The 18,325-nt window shown below is 41.0% G+C and overlaps 2 protein-coding genes across 2 annotated transcripts in view; both read left to right on the top strand.

Annotated features, from left to right (window-relative positions):
* The first annotated feature begins 1,602 nt into the window (after positions 1–1,602).
* On the top strand, positions 1,603–8,608 carry rps16 (ribosomal protein S16). The gene is made up of 5 exons (XM_052030637.1): positions 1,603–1,755; positions 3,602–3,703; positions 7,315–7,411; positions 8,284–8,331; positions 8,422–8,608. Exons 1-5 carry the CDS (start codon positions 1,708–1,710, stop codon positions 8,565–8,567), a joined length of 441 nt encoding a protein of 146 aa, XP_051886597.1. The 5' UTR covers positions 1,603–1,707; the 3' UTR covers positions 8,568–8,608.
* A 9,522-nt stretch (positions 8,609–18,130) lies between these two features.
* Positions 18,131–18,325, top strand: part of otogl (otogelin-like) — a 117,066-nt gene continuing 116,871 nt past the window's right edge. The window contains exon 1 of the mRNA XM_052030706.1: positions 18,131–18,206. Coding sequence (XP_051886666.1) covers positions 18,131–18,206 — 76 coding nt within the window. The remainder of the gene's footprint in view (positions 18,207–18,325) is intronic.

Raw genomic sequence — 18,325 nt, forward strand, 5'->3', positions numbered from 1 at the left:
GGATGAGAGGAGACATGGTAGAGGTATACAAAATTAAAAGGGATAGATAGAGTGGACAGCCAGCGCCTCTTTCCCAGGGCACCAATAGTCAATACAAGAGGGCATGGCTTTAAAGTAATGGGTGGGAAGTTCAAGGGAGATATCAGAGGAAGGTTTTTTACCCAGAGAGTGGTTGGGGCATGGAATGTGCTACCTGGGGCGGTGGTGGAGGCAGGTACTTTGGTCAAATTCAAGAGATTACTAGATAGGCATATGGAGGAATTTAAAATAGACAGATGTGTGGGAGGAAGGGGTTAGATAGTTTTAGGTGAGGTTTAAAGGTTGGCACAACATTGTAGGCTGAAGGGCCTGTATTGTACTGTACTGTTCTATGTTCTGTGTTACCTATATCGAACTTTCATTATAATTCTGTTGTTTAAACATAATTGATTTGCATTTAATGTAGTGTTTTATTCTTTTCTTTTTGTTATAACATAGTGAGGAATCAGTAAGGAGTGTAAGGAGAAAATTTTAAGTGATACTTGATTCCTCCTTGGTATGTGCAGAAGTGTAGATAGAAAAGTAGCTTCTGAAATAGATTGTTATATCTGCTGGGTGTTAAATAATTGGTCAGTCTTGTACTGCGCCATATGCGTTGTGGCATTTTCCTTCCCTCTCCCTTCTGTGTGCTTGCTTAAGAAATTTACAAGCTGTGAGGACAAATTGGCTGCCTGATAACGGTGGAAAACGTCTTTTACTCCAAAACATGCTGTCTATGTTTTTAAATTGTGTCCAGGCAGAAAGGGCATAGAGATAAGAAGGTACCACCTGGAACCATGTAAAACTACTAGGACAGAGTTTTTTTTAAGGGTATTAAAGGGGCAGGGGTACCCTTACTTTAAGGCTGGAGTCCTGACCAGACTTGAGGGGCAGACTTACAGAAAAGAGAGACAGAGATCAGTGAAAGCGGCTGTCGGACACCTGGGGTTCCCTTCAGCACTGTGTAGATCAATTCACTGAGTGGTTGATAAGTATTCTCTGTATTCTATCGTTCTGTAGTTTTTTGAAGTGGTTAATAAGTAGTTCTTATATAATTCTAATAGTTTTTGTAACCTTTAGTGCGCGTATAATTGCCTCCTTTGCGAATACCTCTTGCTGTCGAATCAGAAGAACTAGGAAGGAATTTTAAAATATTTTCGTTACAATAGGTGCAGCACAGAAGGGAGGCATTCGGCCCGTCGAATCCGTACTGGCTCCAAGGCAAAAAGCAATCCAACTAACACCGCTCCCCCATCCTATCTCCATAGCCTGCCCTTTCAGATGTTTATCCATAAATCAATTTTTTAAAAAATGTACCCTATTTTTGAAGGAAAAAGTCTTAAAAATAACAGGAGATTTGTCCCACGCGATGCAAACCTCTCGCCCGGTTCCGGGCGCTACACCGGCTGATTGACAGCCGGAGCGCCCTGCGCGTCATCCAAACCTACAGCCAATAGCAGGACGGCCGTTATTTCCTCCAGGCTGACGCGTTATAGCGGTCGCAAAACCGGATGGGTGTCGTAAAAACAGCTCTTGATTTGGTGGGTCGGAAACCCCGTACGGTCTTTTCTAGCTGCTGCTGAATCAGGTGAATGGGGCGAGCTGTGGGATGCGGGGCCTTTAGGGTTTGTTCACAGCGTCTATGACCGTTCTGACTGCGTGTTTCCCTCTCATTTTAATTTTAGGAACATGCCTGCGAAAGGACCCTTGCAATCTGTGCAGGTTTTTGGGCGAAAGGTGAGCTGTTCGAGGCGGACTTCCCCCGGCGTGTGCTCGGCGCAGTGATCGCGGCTTCTCCCGCGCCTGGGCCGCGTGCTTGCAGAGCCACCGATGGAACGTTGAGGCGCAGACCCGGGCTGTTCTAGAACGCCGCGCCTGTGTTCCTCTTTGTTCTCCACCGCCGGCATTCTAAATTCGAATTCTAAATTCTTGCAGAGCCACCGATGGAACGTTGAGGCGCAGACCCGGGCGGTTCTAGAACGCCGCGCCTGTGTTTCTCTTTGTTCTCCCCCGCCGGCGTTCGAAATTCGAACCCGAGCCCGGATTCTGCCGGGCGGTCGGGGCAAGTCTGATGGAGGCAGCGGCCTGCGCTGCTGATTGTTTCCCTTGTAACTGTCCGCCTTTGGTGTGAAGATTGTCTGAATAATAACCTCAAGTCCATGTTAAAAATACACAGTTTTCATCCCCTATCTGTTAAATAGCTAAATGTATATCATTTTAAGCAATTCAAATATAATCCAGTGGATTCACGTCTCAAGACGAGTCATTTATGTGAGAAGGGAACATGATATTAGAGGCTTTCAGTCACAGGAAATGAATGGTGTAAAGATCCATTCTTTATATACACATTTCCTGTGACTGAAAGCCTCTAATATCATGTTCTCTTTTGGCATAAATGACTCATCTTGAGATGTGAATCCACTGGATTATATTTGAATTGTTTGAAATGATATACATATAGCTATTGAACAGGGGATGAAAATTGTGTAGTTTTAACATGGACTTGAGGTTATTATTTAGGCAATTAATTCTCCAGCGCTAGTATTTTAAGTTAATCTCAGTAAATAGTTGAAATCAAACCGACTTGCATAGTTCCTTTATTTCAAAAATTTTATTTCATCCAACCAGTTCAGTCTTGAATCTTGCATTTTAACCCCAGAAGTGAATTCAACAGTGCCATAACTCCTTGTGGAGGGGGGGAAGGTCTCTCCCGCATCAAAAAATCATGCATTTGATTTGATCTCCAACCCTCAATGATCAGCCCAATCTTTTTGTAATTCCAACTCTTCAACCATAATTCTTCCATAATACATTTTAACTGTTCTTGTATTTGATAGTTAATCCACATCACACCCTCTGAAGGTTCACATCCTTGAATGGACACAAGTACTGCAAACGGGCAGTGATGAGCCTATATCAAAATCTTGGCCTCACTGCATCAAGTCATCAATATACAATGAACAGAAATCATTACAGAAAAACATCTGACAATAGTCACTTTCTAACATGGACAACCTGCTATTAATTCTGTTTATACCTTCATAACTCTTTATTTGGTTTTCTACACTCCTTAATCTCCAGATCTCTCGGGTGAGGATAATAAGGTCATCACAATATGTAGTATACATCCACTGTAGGAAAAGCATTGGGTCTTTGACCTAATGCATACTAAGTGCATTTATATCCTTTGTGATGTGTTCTAATGCTTTAATTAAAGTTTATTGGAGATTATTGCTCCTTCTGAAACCTGTCCAGGCTGCTTCTACCTGTTCTTTTTAGATGTCCGGAAGTTTAATCAAAGACTCAGGGAAACAGTAATTGTTTTTTGTATGCATCCAAATTAAATCTCTTCCTTTTTAAACATAGATTTCCAAAGGCTGTTCTCCGCTCCAGTGGCATGCTCTGCAGAAATGTGAAGTAAAATGTCTTGGCCAGTCACAGTTTTCTCCCCCAGTAACCTAGGATGCTGCCTCTTATACTTCAACTCCTTCAGCCTAACTAGAATGTTAAAGATTGTTTTTGCCCATAATGCTGCTTTTCACTTGTAGATGAAAAGTCAACTTGAAAACTTTCTGCTTTACAGAAAACAGCAACTGCTGTTGCCCATTGCAAAAGGGGAAATGGCCTTATCAAAGTGAATGGCAGGCCTCTGGAACAGATTGAGCCCAAGACCTTGCAGTACAAGGTAAGTGAAGGGATTCGTGTGAAAGGATCTGTACCTGTTTATGCCTGTTGATTGTGTTGGAGCATTCTGAAATGTATGCAAGCTTTTCCTTTTGTGGGTTGTGTGCTTTGGAAGATGATGTTAACCAAGGTCTAATTTTCTTTGATGCAGTAATAAGCCAACAAATTGAGATGATCCTAGGTTCTGTCCATGCTACTTTGAAATGAGAATTTGAGCCCACAAACTTTGAGTGAACTGTCATCTTTTGGATGGTTGATCCAACTGTTCCTCTAAGTTCCAGAGCAGAACATTTGATGGTGCCCCACATTGTTGCCGCTACTTTATAATTCAAATAAGTAGAATTGCTAAAGTTTATGTTGGAATCTTGGAGTCAGCAGAGATGTATTGCAAAGCACTTGGACTTTCTCTCTGTGACGCAGATGATTCCCCGGTCTTTGAATTGACATAATGAGCCAGTGCATACCTAGAATGAATCATTCAAAGAATGATCTTGCATGTCTTTAGATATTGTGTCTCATAGTGATTTGCCATTAAATTTTTTTTGGAAGTGTTGGTGTGTGGCAAAACACTAACGTCAAATTATTCATAACATTGTCCCCTAAACAGCAGTAATGTTGTTGGTAGGGATAAATAGTAGCCAAACATTTGGAGAGCTCTCTTTCATACATTATAGTTCTAACATCTCAGGCCAGAAGATCATGATTCAGTCTAATGACTCATGCAAAGAATGTTTTTGCAGCAGTATAGTTCCTTAGCCCCGATTGTGGTGAATCTTTATACAGTTTACCAAGTTATTACAGAGCTGAAGGTGGCACTGAGTAACCAGCTTGAATAGACCATAGAACTTCTGCTTTGGTGTGTGTTTGTCTATGTATTTGAGGAACAAAGGACTGCAGATTGTGGAATCTAGATGAAAAACACTATGATGCTGGAGGAACTCAGCAGGCCAGGCAGCATCCATGGAGAAAAGCAGGCGGTCAATGTTTCGGGTCAGGACCCTTCTTCAGGACTGAAGATAGGAAAAGGGGAAGCCCAATATAGGAGGGAAAAGCAGAGCAGTGTTAGGTGGACAAAAGAGGGGAGGCGGGGTGGGCACAAGGTGGTGATAGGTAGATGTGGGTAAGAGATAGTGATAGGCAGGTGCGGGGGAGGAGGGGCGAGCAGATCCACTGGGGGATGGGTCAAAGGTAAAGGGGAGGGAAGGTAGAATAAAAGGCTAGGAATGGGAAGAAGAGAAGCATGGTGGGGGGGGGGTGGTTACTTAAAGTGGGAGAATTCAATGTTAAGTTCCTCTAGCATCATCATGTTATATATAAAAAGTTGCATCTTGTGTGTGAAGTGAGGACACACTTGGAGTATTGTGTTCAGGTCTGGTCACCTCATTACTGGAAGGATATGTAAGCTTTAGAGAGGATGTAGAGATTTACCAGGATGCTGCCTGAATTGGAGGGCATGTCTTATGAGGGTAGGTTGAGTGAGCTAGGGCTTTTCTCTTTGGAGAGAAGGAGGATGAGAAGTGACTTGATAGAGGTGTACAAGAGGCAAAGATCGAGTGGACAGTCAGAAACTTTTCCTAGGATAAAAATGACTAACATGAGGGGGCATAATTGTAAGGTGATTGGAGGAAAGTATAGGGGGGATGTCAGAGGTACATTTTTTTACAGAGTGGTGGGTGCGTGGAATGCACTGCTGGCAGAGGTTGTAGGGGCAGGTACCTTAGGGACATTTAAGAGACTCTTAGATAGTCACATGAATGGTAGAGAAATGGAGGGCTATGTGGGAGGGAAGGGTTAGATATTAGAACAGGATAAAATGTCAGCACAACATCGTGGGCTGAAGGGCCTGTAATGTGCTGTAATGTTCTGAAATTGTATTCCAGAAAAATAATTTAGTTTGATATTTTGATCTGTTGGTCTCCTATGCAGTTTTCTGCCTGCATCTGGTAGAATTGTTCAGGTGCATCTTATTTTGTTTCAGTGCTTGCCTATTTTACTTAAAATGATTGTTGGGTACATTTTCTCAGATACTGTGAAGAGCAATAGTGACTCAAATTTAACAAGGGTTTATGGTAATTCTTCACCTTGCAAACTGCATTTGCATGATCACAGGCAGAGTAAGCTTCAGTTTTACAGGAATTAGTTTTCGCTAAAAGTTATAACATGTAATGTGCATTTTCTGTTGGAGATCAGTTGTATGGTGTTGATAAAGAACACTTGATAATTGGAGCTGACATTAGTCACTTCACTAATTTTTTTGGCTTTATTCCTTGTGTGAAAACCTGTTCTGAGATAGCTTCTACCCTTCATAATTTACTTGGGGGGGGGGGGGGAGGATTTTGGCCTGAATTTTTCAGGGAATTATTGGCAGTTCCCTGTGTAACGATTAATGTTTTGCTGCAAGCAGTGTTGGGATTTCTGTGTAGGATGAGGCCCAAGTTGTGGGTTTATTCGCCTTTTTAAATCTTTCATTTTTCAAATAGTTTGGAGTGTTATGAATTGTTTTTAGTTTTTCCAGGTATTCAGCGCTGGGGCTGTGGCTGAGCTGACTGTCCATTGTTAAGCTGCATTGCCATTGGGGTTTGTTCCATTTAGCCTTCATCCCCGTCCAACTGCATGTGATGCCAAATCACTGTGAAGGCACTGCTGTTGTGCAGGGCCTTGCTTTATTGACTGTGGGGACATACATGGTTGACCTGTAGTGAATTTGGAGATCAATGGCAAATGCAGGCAGCTCGCTAATGACACAGAATTCCATACCATCATGTTTAATTGTGTTTTGATTTGGAAATGGTCTGCACTGGAATCTAGGGCAGTTGACTAGTTAACTTGGAGTCTGTCATTCCTATAAATCAAACTGGATGTGATTTGTAACAAAGCAGAAACCATCCAATGCAACTTGCATCCTAGGAATAAGAAGTTGCACTGATGGGCACCTGGGCTGTAACATGCTTCTCAGTGTTTTCAATTCCTTGTTTGTTTGCTGGAATCTTTCCTCTAGAGTTTATTAGTTCTCAAAAGTGTTGCTTGATCATTGTTTGAGTTTGTGTCTTATGCCAGGCAGGAATGGGGAAGTTTTAATAATTAAATACTAAATATGACAGACCCTGATAATCTGAAATAAAAATAGTAAACTTTTGGAAATCCTCAGCAGGGCTGATAGTACCTGTGGGAGAAACAATCAATGTTTCAAGTCAATGACCTTCCATCAGAGCTGCTAATTCAAGACTGGATAGACTTTGAATGCTGCAGATACAGTATAGTGATACTGTTCAACTTTGAATTAGAAAATTTGTCTTCATTTATAATGTGTATTCCATTTTGCAGTGTTTCTTGGTTTTAGTTACTACTGAGTGTCATTTATCGTAAATGAAACACTGTTCTACCTTCATGTTTCACAGTAGCACATGTATCCACTCTATTTTACCCTTCAAAAAGTAGAAAACAATTGTTGAAACAGGGAGGTATTGATTCGTTGGAAGAGCCAGAATAATTATCATCTTTCTGGACTGTGGAGAGAGTTATTAATACTCCTTTTGAGATAATTTATTATGTATTTTACACTGTAAAAAGTATAAATAGATTTAAAAAGAGCATAATTTTCTTTCTTTACAGCTGTTGGAACCAGTTCTGCTGTTGGGCAAAGAAAGATTTGCTGGTGTCGACATCAGAGTTCGTGTGAAGGGTGGTGGTCACGTAGCTCAAATCTATGGTATTATAATCGCTGTATTTGTATTTTGTGTTCCTTTTCAGAAATTCTACTTCATAGTCATGTTGCCTGGAAAAAGATAGTGTCCCAAGTATAAAACCATCTGGATTTGCCTCTTATCAATTACTGCCTGCCCATAAAGAAGATTTTTACTGGCTGTTTTACTGTTTATATACCACCACTGTGCACAGTGTGGAGGCAGGGGATCTGGGAGCTTCAGAAGGGAGATGGGACTAAGTGAATGGCATTTTCCTGTGTCACTTGAATAAGTTAGTGATTCTACCCATGACATTGATTCCAGGTTTCAGCTCCCTAACTGAACTACTTGTTGTACAAATAATGGTTAAGTTACTGGACTAACATTCGGAGCCCTGAACTATTGATCTGGAGAGAAGAGTTTGAATTGTACTCTGGTAGCTGGGGAATTCAAATTCAACTCATGATGTAAATTTGGGGGGGAACTAATATAACTAAGAGTAACTGGAAAACTTATGATTTCTCATAAAGTCCCACCTGGTTATCTAATGTCCTTCAGGGAAGGAAATCTGCCATTGTACCTGTGATTCAGATGCATCTGTGCAGTTGATTCATTACTGCCTCAGTTCTGGGGCAAATAGTTATAGGAATAAGTGCCCGGAGTGACTGAGTCCCATAAGTGAGTGAGTAAAATAAGCCTGAGGATTTCCAACTGGTGGGCAGGAGAGGGATGGCTCTGGTGTTGTAAAATTAGAAGGGGATGTCCATTGAATAGAGACTTTTGTTCAGTGCGCTGCAGAAAAAATGCTCTTTAAGTTAGGTAGGTCAAATGTTTGCAGTAATTGATCCCTGTGTATCTCCTTTGAAGGTAGTTAACATGTTTTTTTCTTTCTTAACAGCTATCCGTCAATCCATTTCTAAAGCATTGGTGGCTTACTACCAGAAATGTATGTTCTTGTCAGCTTCTTAGTCCAGAATATTTTCTCTTTTGTTTTCTGTTGGGCAGTTTTAAAGTTACTTCTGTTGTTGCTCTGCAGATGTAGATGAAGCCTCCAAGAAGGAGATCAAGGACATCCTCATACAGTATGACAGGACTCTGCTGGTTGCTGATCCTCGTCGTTGTGAGGCCAAGAAATTTGGTGGACCTGGTGCCCGTGCACGTTACCAGAAATCTTACCGTTAAATGTTTTATTTTGATTTGTGGCAAATAAATATCTAAGTGTCGCACTGACTGTTCTGTATCTTTAAAATGCTCCTATAAACTGGCGGTCTGTTTCACCATATTGGTTAATATGTCATTGTAGGATTTTTATTACGCAGTTCTGTTCTAGTCTCTGGGTTGCCTTTCCACTCTCTTGCCTGCTTAAAATTTTCTTCCAAATATTTATTCCTTTTCAAAAGAGATTTCAAAAATCTGCGAGGGTGTTGTGCACCTTAACAGCTCTCTACATAATCAGACAGTAATTCTAAACTCTTCTTGAGGTGATGATCTAAATTTATTAAGTTGCTGTCCTACTGATCAATGAGAATGACTTATCCTGAAAATTTACCATTAAAATATGGTCCAAGATTTGCTCTCTGAGGGGTGGGAACTACTAGCTTTATATTACAGTTGAGTTTTCTTTGGGGCTCAGCACTGGAACTGGTATAAATCAGTGTGACGGCTGTACAAATTGGGTAAGCTGAAGGAAATGTGATTTTAAATGGTGACCATATCAAAGAGGTGCAGTTAAGTAAAATAATGGGGGAGGGGAAAGACTACATTAAATCACGTGGAGGGTGTGACTTGGGGCATGTGCCTGTCATTGAATGTCTGTGTCCCTGACAAAAGCAATGAATATGTAGATGAGTACTTGCTAACTGGTTATTGGGGGCACAAAAGGAAAAACAGGTTTGAAACCTGTGTCACTTTTTTATGATACATTAAACAAGAATATGTCTGTTTTAAAATGTTAAGTTCTGGTACTTGGTGTTCCATAATTCTCCGTGCAAATGACCTATAGATGGGTGCGAATGGGACCAATCTAAGGAGGTCAAGTTTGTCAATGATCCTGGGTACTTGGAAGTTTTGCTTTCATGAGAACCATTCCATTAAATGAGCAAAAACGTATTCTGCTGATGCTAGAAGTGAAAAATGAAATATTAAATGCTGGGAAAAGGCCAGGTAGCATCGGTGGAGAAAAATACATTTTCTGGGTTGGTGCCCTTTCAAAAGAATTGGGGTAAGCTGTGAAACCAATTGCCCTGGGTTGTCAAGAAGGGAGAGGAGCAAAGAAGGGAGAGGAGCAAAGAATGTGGGTGATAGGACAAAGACCAAGGGAATCCCAATACCTATGTTCCAGAGACGATGGTGAAGGCTTGCTAATAATAGAGGCAGAGATGCAGGACGTAGAATTCTTGGAAGTTGAGTTTCAACAAACATCTGTGGAGAGAAATTGCTGTTGCATCAGAACTAGACAGTTCTGAAACTGGAAAAGGTTATCTGAAATTATGAAATTCAAATCGAGTCCCGAGGGTAGTAAGGTGCGTTGGTGAGCTACTGTGAAGCACTGGAAAAGGTCAAAGATGGAGAGATTTGGGTTGAGAGGGTGTGGGAAGAGAATTAAAATTGACCCTTGTAGGTGAACAGAGGTGCTCTGCAAAGCAATCGCTGGATTTCTCCAATGTAGAGGAAACTGCATCGTGCGTACAAATGTAGTACATTAAATTGGGATGTGTGCGACAGAATCACTGCTTCCCAGCAGGGGGTGTCTGAGTGAAGGGAATCGGGGAAAACTGATAAGATACTGCACTTTCTGCAGCTACGCGAGAAGGGGGTCGTGCAGATGTAAGAGTGGTCCAGAGACTTCCCTTTGGTAGTGACATCTTGTTGAAGGGAGAAAGAATTATGGAGGATGATTCACTGCATGTGGTAGGGGGTGAGGTGGACGATGCAGACCAGCGAAACTCTGGAGACAAGAGACTGTAGATACTGGAATCTGGAGCCACACACGAAATGCCAGAGGAGCATCTACAGAGGACACTGGTCCAGATAAGGGTCTCGACCCGAAACGTCGACTGTCCATTTTCCTCCATAGATGCTACCCGACCCGCTGAGGCCCTCCAGCATCTCCTGCGTAACAAGGGAATCTCTCCTTGCTCTTTTTAACAATGAAGGAGAATGGGAAGTTTTAGATAATGAAATAGGTCATTTAGCTCATTACGTCCATGCGGTTCCCCCAGAAGCACGATCCCATTAGTCCCATTTTCCTCTCTTATTTCCCTATACCTCTGCAATTTATTCCCTCAAACATGTCCATCGTCGCCCCTTTAATTCTGTGTATCATTAACCTAATTTACAGGCGCCAAAAGGTAATAGCATGTTATTGAGATGTAACAGTAAACTAGAGCACCCAAGCGGTCACAGAGAGATTTTGCAAACTGCATGGATAACAGGTAAGGTCAGGATCAAACCTGGGGCCCTGCCATTGTGTTGAGATCAGCAACGAAACATCAGTAGGTCTGATTTGGAGCACTTGCACACAGCGCCCCTCAATTTAATTTTTCAATGCTTGGTTACATGCTGCGAGTTCTGTTCCCATGATTATCCCGTGCCTGATAGTGGTCTGGGGAAGACCGTAGTATAGAAGTTGCTCCCACGCACAAAAGATCGCTCTCCCACCTTCTCCCACATTCCCCCCTCCCCCCCCCCCCCCCCCCGACTTCCACATTAATTCTTGTATGGTTGCCTTGAGGAAAGTATCTTTAAGATCTGACACTCCTCCGGGTGACTGCAACAGCAATGACATAGCAGCTGCCAGCTTTTCAAGCAGCTCCTTTTGAGAACCACACGGGTCTTGTTTTAGCAGATGTTTCTCTGCAAAGCGCCATGGTGTCATTTCTATTGGGTCTACCCCACGCACCCTTCAATTTCCGATCGAGTGTTAGCATGAAAGACAGCATTTTTTTTGGCGTATATGAAGAGATTAAAATCCAATTTCTAGGTCGCTATGAGCTCTAGCCTTTAAGAATGCGATCAATGACAGAACACTTCGATGTATTTCAGTGATTGATGGTTTATGAAGATACGTTTGCACCTTGAAATCGCTTAATCGAAATAGTGTCCTGCTTCAGAAAACTAATTTTCGTCACAAATTGTAGGTTATATATTTTTCCGCATGAGGATGCTGGTAATATGGTCGCTATTTAATTCAAATGCATAGTAATTAGAGAAATTAGCAAGTAGAGTGGATGAAGTGTGACATTTATGTGAGTGTGTACGGGGACGTAAAGTTTTTAAATTTGTGATTAATTTGGATTGTGCTCCAGGTTTCCGTTTTCTAACTGTCACTTGCACCTTCTGAATAGTTCGTGACTTTCGGAAAATGGACCAAAACTGATTGTGTGAAGGATCATTTATCAACGTTAGCGCCAAAACTGGGGGGAAAAGTTGTGTACAGCACAATTAGCTTTATAGATTAGTACCTTAAAAATATGTGGAATCCATAACTAGCCGACACAAATATCTGGACCCCAAATCTTTAAGGTTTTGCATACTATTACCGATGTTATTTCCAACATTTTCTCGTTGCAATTCAGCGTTCTAGCATCCACTGCATTTTGCAATCCACGTTGATTTTAGACGAAAACAGCAAAACACAAGGCTTTCGCCGAGCTATGGAGCGTTCTCTCAATCGACAAAACGTAGAAACACCAAGATAAACCACAATTAAGTTATTTAAAGTTTCGCTGCAATCTTAAAAAATATGGACTATTTTATGCTATACCATTTTGAATATCTGTAGGTGGAACTAACGTTCATAAATAATTGTTACAGTAACAGATCTGAAGTGTAAAACGAAAAACACGTGCAGTATTGTCCCTACTGCCGTAACACACTACACAAGACACGACTGCAGCTTGAGTGAAGAAAATGCCACAATATATTAAGCATAAAAATATAGGTTAAAAGTATTTTTTCACTGTAGTGCTGGCACACTTCAGAAGTTCATTCTAATGAGATTACTTTATGTCCATATAAAGGCTTCCTGCATTTACAAGGATCCCAAACGCGTCAGCGTGGAACCGAGACATATCAGGCGCTTTCAGGTAATTCTCTATTTTAATCTATTACTTCATGTGCTGGGAGTGATTTATTAGTGAAATTGGCTGATATAGCACCAATGGACCCGTTGGAAGCAGTCTAGTCTCTGAGTCAGAAGATCGTGATTTTTCTTCGGACTTATCTAAATTAAACGAAATAACTTTGTGCTTCGGAAAACTATTCCAATCACACCTTGTGGGTTCTTATACTTTTCCGCAAGAGAGTGCTGGTAATTTGGTCGTTATTTGTCTTTAAGTATAACAAAATATGGAAGTTAGCAGGCGAAGACATAAACACGTAAAATGAACTTGTTATATTCTAGGACATTCATTTTCAAAGCGTGTTTTATTCAAGACCACAATAATCCAGGTTGGCACTCCAGAGTTGTAGTTGACTGAGTGCTGCAGTATTTGAGGTGCCGTCTTTTAGAGACAACTTTTAAAACAATGTTCTTCTGTTGGCTCAGAAGGATTTGAGTTATTCGAGGTATATTTAGTTTGTAGTGCACGCGTTAGAGGCTGCGTTTCTTACAATAATGTATATGATTCAAAATTAATTAATTGACTGTAAAACACCTAGGGGGTCCCAGACATCGACAAGGAACAAAATGCATGCAAGTCTTCCTTACTATGTTGCTTGAACTCATCCCACATCCACATAAACGCCAACCTGTAGTGGATAAATCTCAGTTCCTTTATAGTTGCTGGGTCAATATCTTATACATTCTGGCACAATTCCTGCGCAATACCACGGTGGGAGCCACCAACATTGGTGTAGTTCAAAGAGAAGGCCCAATGTCAGGGCAACTAGAGATGTTGATAGAAATCTCCTAACAAGCCTGGATCGTTTTAGGAGGTCAAATATAAAAAAAACCTTACATTATTATTATTAAAATGGTTTCAATTTTGAATGCTAAAATAATTTTAAGCACACAGAGGGATTAAATGGCAAAGTAACTTTAGCGTCAGGTATTGAACGATTAGGTCATTTGAAATCGCATATTGACTAGGTTTTGCATCCACTCACGTACTTTACTAATCAAATGGAAACCGGGTATAACAATAGTTCATCGGGACTTGAGTCACGTTATAAATCCAGTTTTGAGTTCTTTTAAATATTGAGAAGTTGATAGCCGCTTTATCTCCTATTAACATATAGCATTGGAAGAGGGCAGTTACACGGCTGCACACACGGTTCTCGTGTTGAACGAACACGAGAAGTGTATGCAACTTACAGGCAGACAATGGAGCTCAGGTGTTGCCAGCTGTACTTCTCGCTCCAAGACTGTAATCCAACTGCAATGAAAGAGACGGAACAATCACAGTATTCAGAAAATAAGATCCGAGATATATTCAGATCCTTTCTTCAGTAAGCGTAAAAGCACAAGGGAGAGTTAGACATATTTTGGGAGGGCGGGGATGGGATGTTTTACAAGCATGCTCTATCTTCTGATTATCATTGTATCAGAGTGGGTTGGAAAGAAGTGACAAGAACTAATTTCAGTTAAGCAACTCCACACGGAAAATATACCTAAAACACAAAAATACATCACTTTTTTTCACTCCCACTGACAAAATTAATTAGTCACAAGACTATTAGTGATTAATGTTTGTATAACGCGCAACGGCAATAGAATTATATTCAAGTAAATTGTAACTACCCTGATTCTAGTTGTGGGTTCCAATGCATTTAATTAATGTAGTTGCACCTAAACAACATAGAAACAAAATTCTGATCGGATTTTTTATTTATTTGGTTGAAGTCTGCCAATTTAATCCTACATATTCGTTCTTGTGCATTGTGCAACCTGCAGCAATTGTAACTGATAGGGCGCCATAATTTCCGCAATACTTCTCGAGCGGTCTTGACAGTCTGCCAATAAAATTGCAAACATGTTTAGAGTCGGGCTAAATTAGGAACACAATTATCGAACAATTAATGACAGCGACAGAAAGAAAATATATAATAAAAATAAAATAATCATCTGAATGAAAAGGGTAATTTTTTGTTTATTTTGACGCGGGCAGAGAAAGTGACCAGAATTCAACCTTCAAATAAAAGCGAGATAGTTCGTACAGATAAGGCCACACTTAGTCTCATGATGGACGTAAACTTTTATCAGATAAAATAATCCAAAACGTCTCACTGAATTGGATAAAAATTCTCGACTGCATCCCGGTACATGATTATTAATTAAAAATAATTTTCTCAAAATAGATTTTGCGATGCATGTATCACTTTCACCTTCAAGTTTGTGTTTAATATAGTCAACTTCTTGATTTTCATGCGCAGTTCTATTCCAATGAGACATAAGAAGAATAGTTTTCAATCTCAGAATTTCCATGTTAGTAGGAAGTATGGTTTACGTTTGCCATTCCTGTCCATGTTGATGGGAAGAGGGCAGGGAGTTTTCCACAGACCAGTGGTTTAACTTTGCTTGCTCCATGTAGCATCTGGTTGTCTAGTTTTTCCTTTCGTCCTTTTGAAAATTATTCGAATAATAAAAAAAATCTCTAATCTAAGATTTGGTAGTAATAAAATTAAGAAAGAAACCCGATTCCGAACTAGCCTCTATGCTGCGCAAGCAAATGGGTTTTTACCGAAGACAGGACTGAAACAATGCTTTAATTCAAAACGGGAAATCGATCCAGCGATAACGCGAAGGAAGGTTTTTTTTCTCGCAGAATTAAGGAATGCGACCCCTCAAGAACTAGCTCTGAATTAGTTTCCCTTCATTTCAGTTTCTAATCGAAATAGTGGAGCGGTCTAAAGCACAAGAGCTTGAACTTGGAATAAGCAGAATCTAATGATGGCGAGAAATTCACCCAACCAAGAACTAAGACCGAGATCCCCAGGCCACCCCATTCGATTAAACAAAACCCATGTCTTTTCCGAGCGCAGTTCACCTGTTCAAGAGACATCCTTGGGTGTTAGTTAGCTCTGGTTCAGTTGGTGGGACAGTACCCTCACTTATAAATCGTCAGTTTGTGCCTTTAGCACAACATCCTAAAGCGGGAGTGCTGCTAAATCGAAGGGGTCACTTTTTTAAATGGGACTTTGCACCACGGCTCCCAATTCCTGCCGGTCTGTGTGAATGTGAAGGTTTTCAGCCTCCCCATTTTGAGGACTTATTCGTCAATTTAATTCTCCATTCAAGATGACTCAAAGAATGAGTCACTCGCTCACCGTCACATTGCTGTTTGTGAGAGTCTTCTGTGAGCAAGTTGCCATGTTTATAGAATTAAAACAATGACAACACCATAAACGTGCCTTGTTGAGTGTATTGGGACATGAAAAGCACTATGTGATTGCGTTTATTTTTCCTTTCAGATATATACCTGTTTTTAAAGGGCTCTTTGTTGACTGAGAGTCTGTTCCACAAATAAACTACGAATCCTTGAGAGTACCTTACAAAAGGGCCACAGCAGTTTCAGAAGGCAGCTCACTACCTTTTTCTGAAGGGCAATTGATAATGGGCAGTGAACAGTGTGAACATGATGCCGCATAAAAGGCTGGTGCACAAAATAAGAGCTCATGAATTGGGAGAACTGTGTTACTGTGAATTGACGGTTGGTTATCACAGAAAAAACAGAGTCAGAATAAACTGGTATTTTTCAGGCTGGTTGAATGTAACAAATGGAGTGCCCCAAGAATTAGGAGTTGGCTGTCAAATATATATGATTTATATTAATGACTGGAGGAAGGGGCAGGGATTTGCCAATGACAGGAAAATAGGTCAGAGAGCATATTGCGATGAGGACATCATGACTCTGCAACAGAACAGCGATAAATTGACTGAGGGGATGAAATTTGGCAAATGGAGTTTAATGTGGGAAAGTGTGAGGTCATACATTTTGGTAAAAGGAATCTAAAAGCAGATTATTATCTAAATGAAGATTGCAAATGAATGAAGTATAGAGGGATCTAGATGTTCTTGCACATGAATTGCAAAAAATTAGAAGGCAGAAAGCAGCAAGTGGTTTGGAAGGTAAATGGCATATAGACCGATATTATAAGAGGATAGGAGTTTCAAATTAGGTAAGTATTGTTACAGTTGAGTAGGGTACTGATGAGGCCACAGCTGGAGCACAGCTTTGGTTCTCTTATTCAAGAAAGGATGTACTGGCATTGAAAGGCAGTCCAAAAGAGGTCCCTTGCGCTAATTCCTGGGATAAGAGGTTTTTCCTACCACAGGTAGCTAAAGACATTAGATCTATATCCTTTGGAGTTTAGAAGAACATAGAACATTTCAGCACAGTACAGGTCCTTCGGCCCACTATGTTGTGCTGACATTTTATCCTGCTATAAGATCTATCTAACACGTCCCTCCCACATAGCCCTCCATTTTTCTATCATTCATGTGTCTATCTAAGGGTCTCTTAAATGTCCTGAATGTATTTGCCTCCACCACCTCTGCTGGCAATTCATTCCACACACCCACCACTCTCTGTGTAAAAAATCTTACCCCTGACATCCCCCTTATACTTTCCTCCAATCACCTTAAAATTATGCCCCATTGTGTTAGCCATTTTCGTCTGGGATAAAGTGTCTGACTGTCCACTCGATCTATGCCTCTTATCATCTTGTACACCTCTATCAAGTCAACTCTTATCCTCCTTCGCTCCAAAGAGAAGAGCCTTAGCTCGCTCAACCTATCCTCATAAGGCATGCTCTCCAATCTAGGCAGCATCCTGGTAAATCTCCTCTGCACCCTCTCTAAATCTTCCACGTCCTTCCTATAAAGAGGCAAGCAGAACTGAACGCAACACTCCAAGTGTGGTCTAACCAGAGTTTTATAGACCTGCAACATTACCTCACGGCTCTTGAACTCAATACCCTGACTAATGAAGCCCAACACATCATACACCTTCTTAACAACCCTATAAACCTGCATGGCAACCTTGAGGGATCTATGGACGTGGACCCCAAGATCCCCCTGTTCCTCCACACTGCTAAGAGTCCTGCCATTAACCTTGTATTCTGCCTCCAAATTCAATCTTCCAGAGTGTATCACTTCACGTTTTTCCAGGTTGAACTCCATCTGGCACTTCTCAGCCCAGCTCTGCATCCTATCAATGTCTTGTTGTAACCTACAGCAACCTTCTACACTATCCACAACACCACCAACCTTTGTGTCATCTGCAAACTTACTAACTCACCCTTCCACATCCTCATCCAAGTCATTTATAATGAGGGGTGAACTTGTATAACATTTATAATAAGATTTTGATGGGGCATGACAAGGTAGATGTGGAGCTGTTCCCACTAGTGAAAGAATCTTGAATGAGGGGATCACAGTTACAAGGTTAGGGGCGGTCATTTAAAACTGAGATGGGTAGCAACTTCTTGCAGAGTTTGCTGAATATCTGAAATTCTTCACCACAGAGGGTCTTGGGAGTTAGACCACCTGCAGGGGGTATTTAAAGAGGAAATAAACACATTTTTGAAAGATCAGGGTATTGAGGACTATGGCAAACTGCAACAGAAGAGGAGCTGAGTCCAGGGGCAGACCAACCATAATCAAATTGAATGGGGGGCAGCAGGTGTGTGGGATAGAGTGACCTTTTCCTGCACATATTCCTTATGTTCTTATGTTCTCTTATTTAAATGAGAATAGTCATAATGGCATTAAACGATTTCTAGCGAAAGAAATATTGTTACATATGGTTGGGATAACAGATGGAGAATACATGCAGAAGCAATTTGAGTTTGAAGAAGATTCTAAGTGTCTAGTGGAGGGTAATACAGTTGTTGTATTCCACTTAACTTCAGTGAGGCCTTTGACAAGATGCCACATGGGAGACAGGTCCAACAGGTAAAAGCCGAGGAGCCAGAGGATGATAGACAACAGTTATTGT

This window comes from Pristis pectinata, chromosome 15, assembly GCF_009764475.1.
Source record: "Pristis pectinata isolate sPriPec2 chromosome 15, sPriPec2.1.pri, whole genome shotgun sequence".
In the NCBI taxonomy this organism is placed as follows: domain Eukaryota; kingdom Metazoa; phylum Chordata; class Chondrichthyes; order Rhinopristiformes; family Pristidae; genus Pristis; species Pristis pectinata.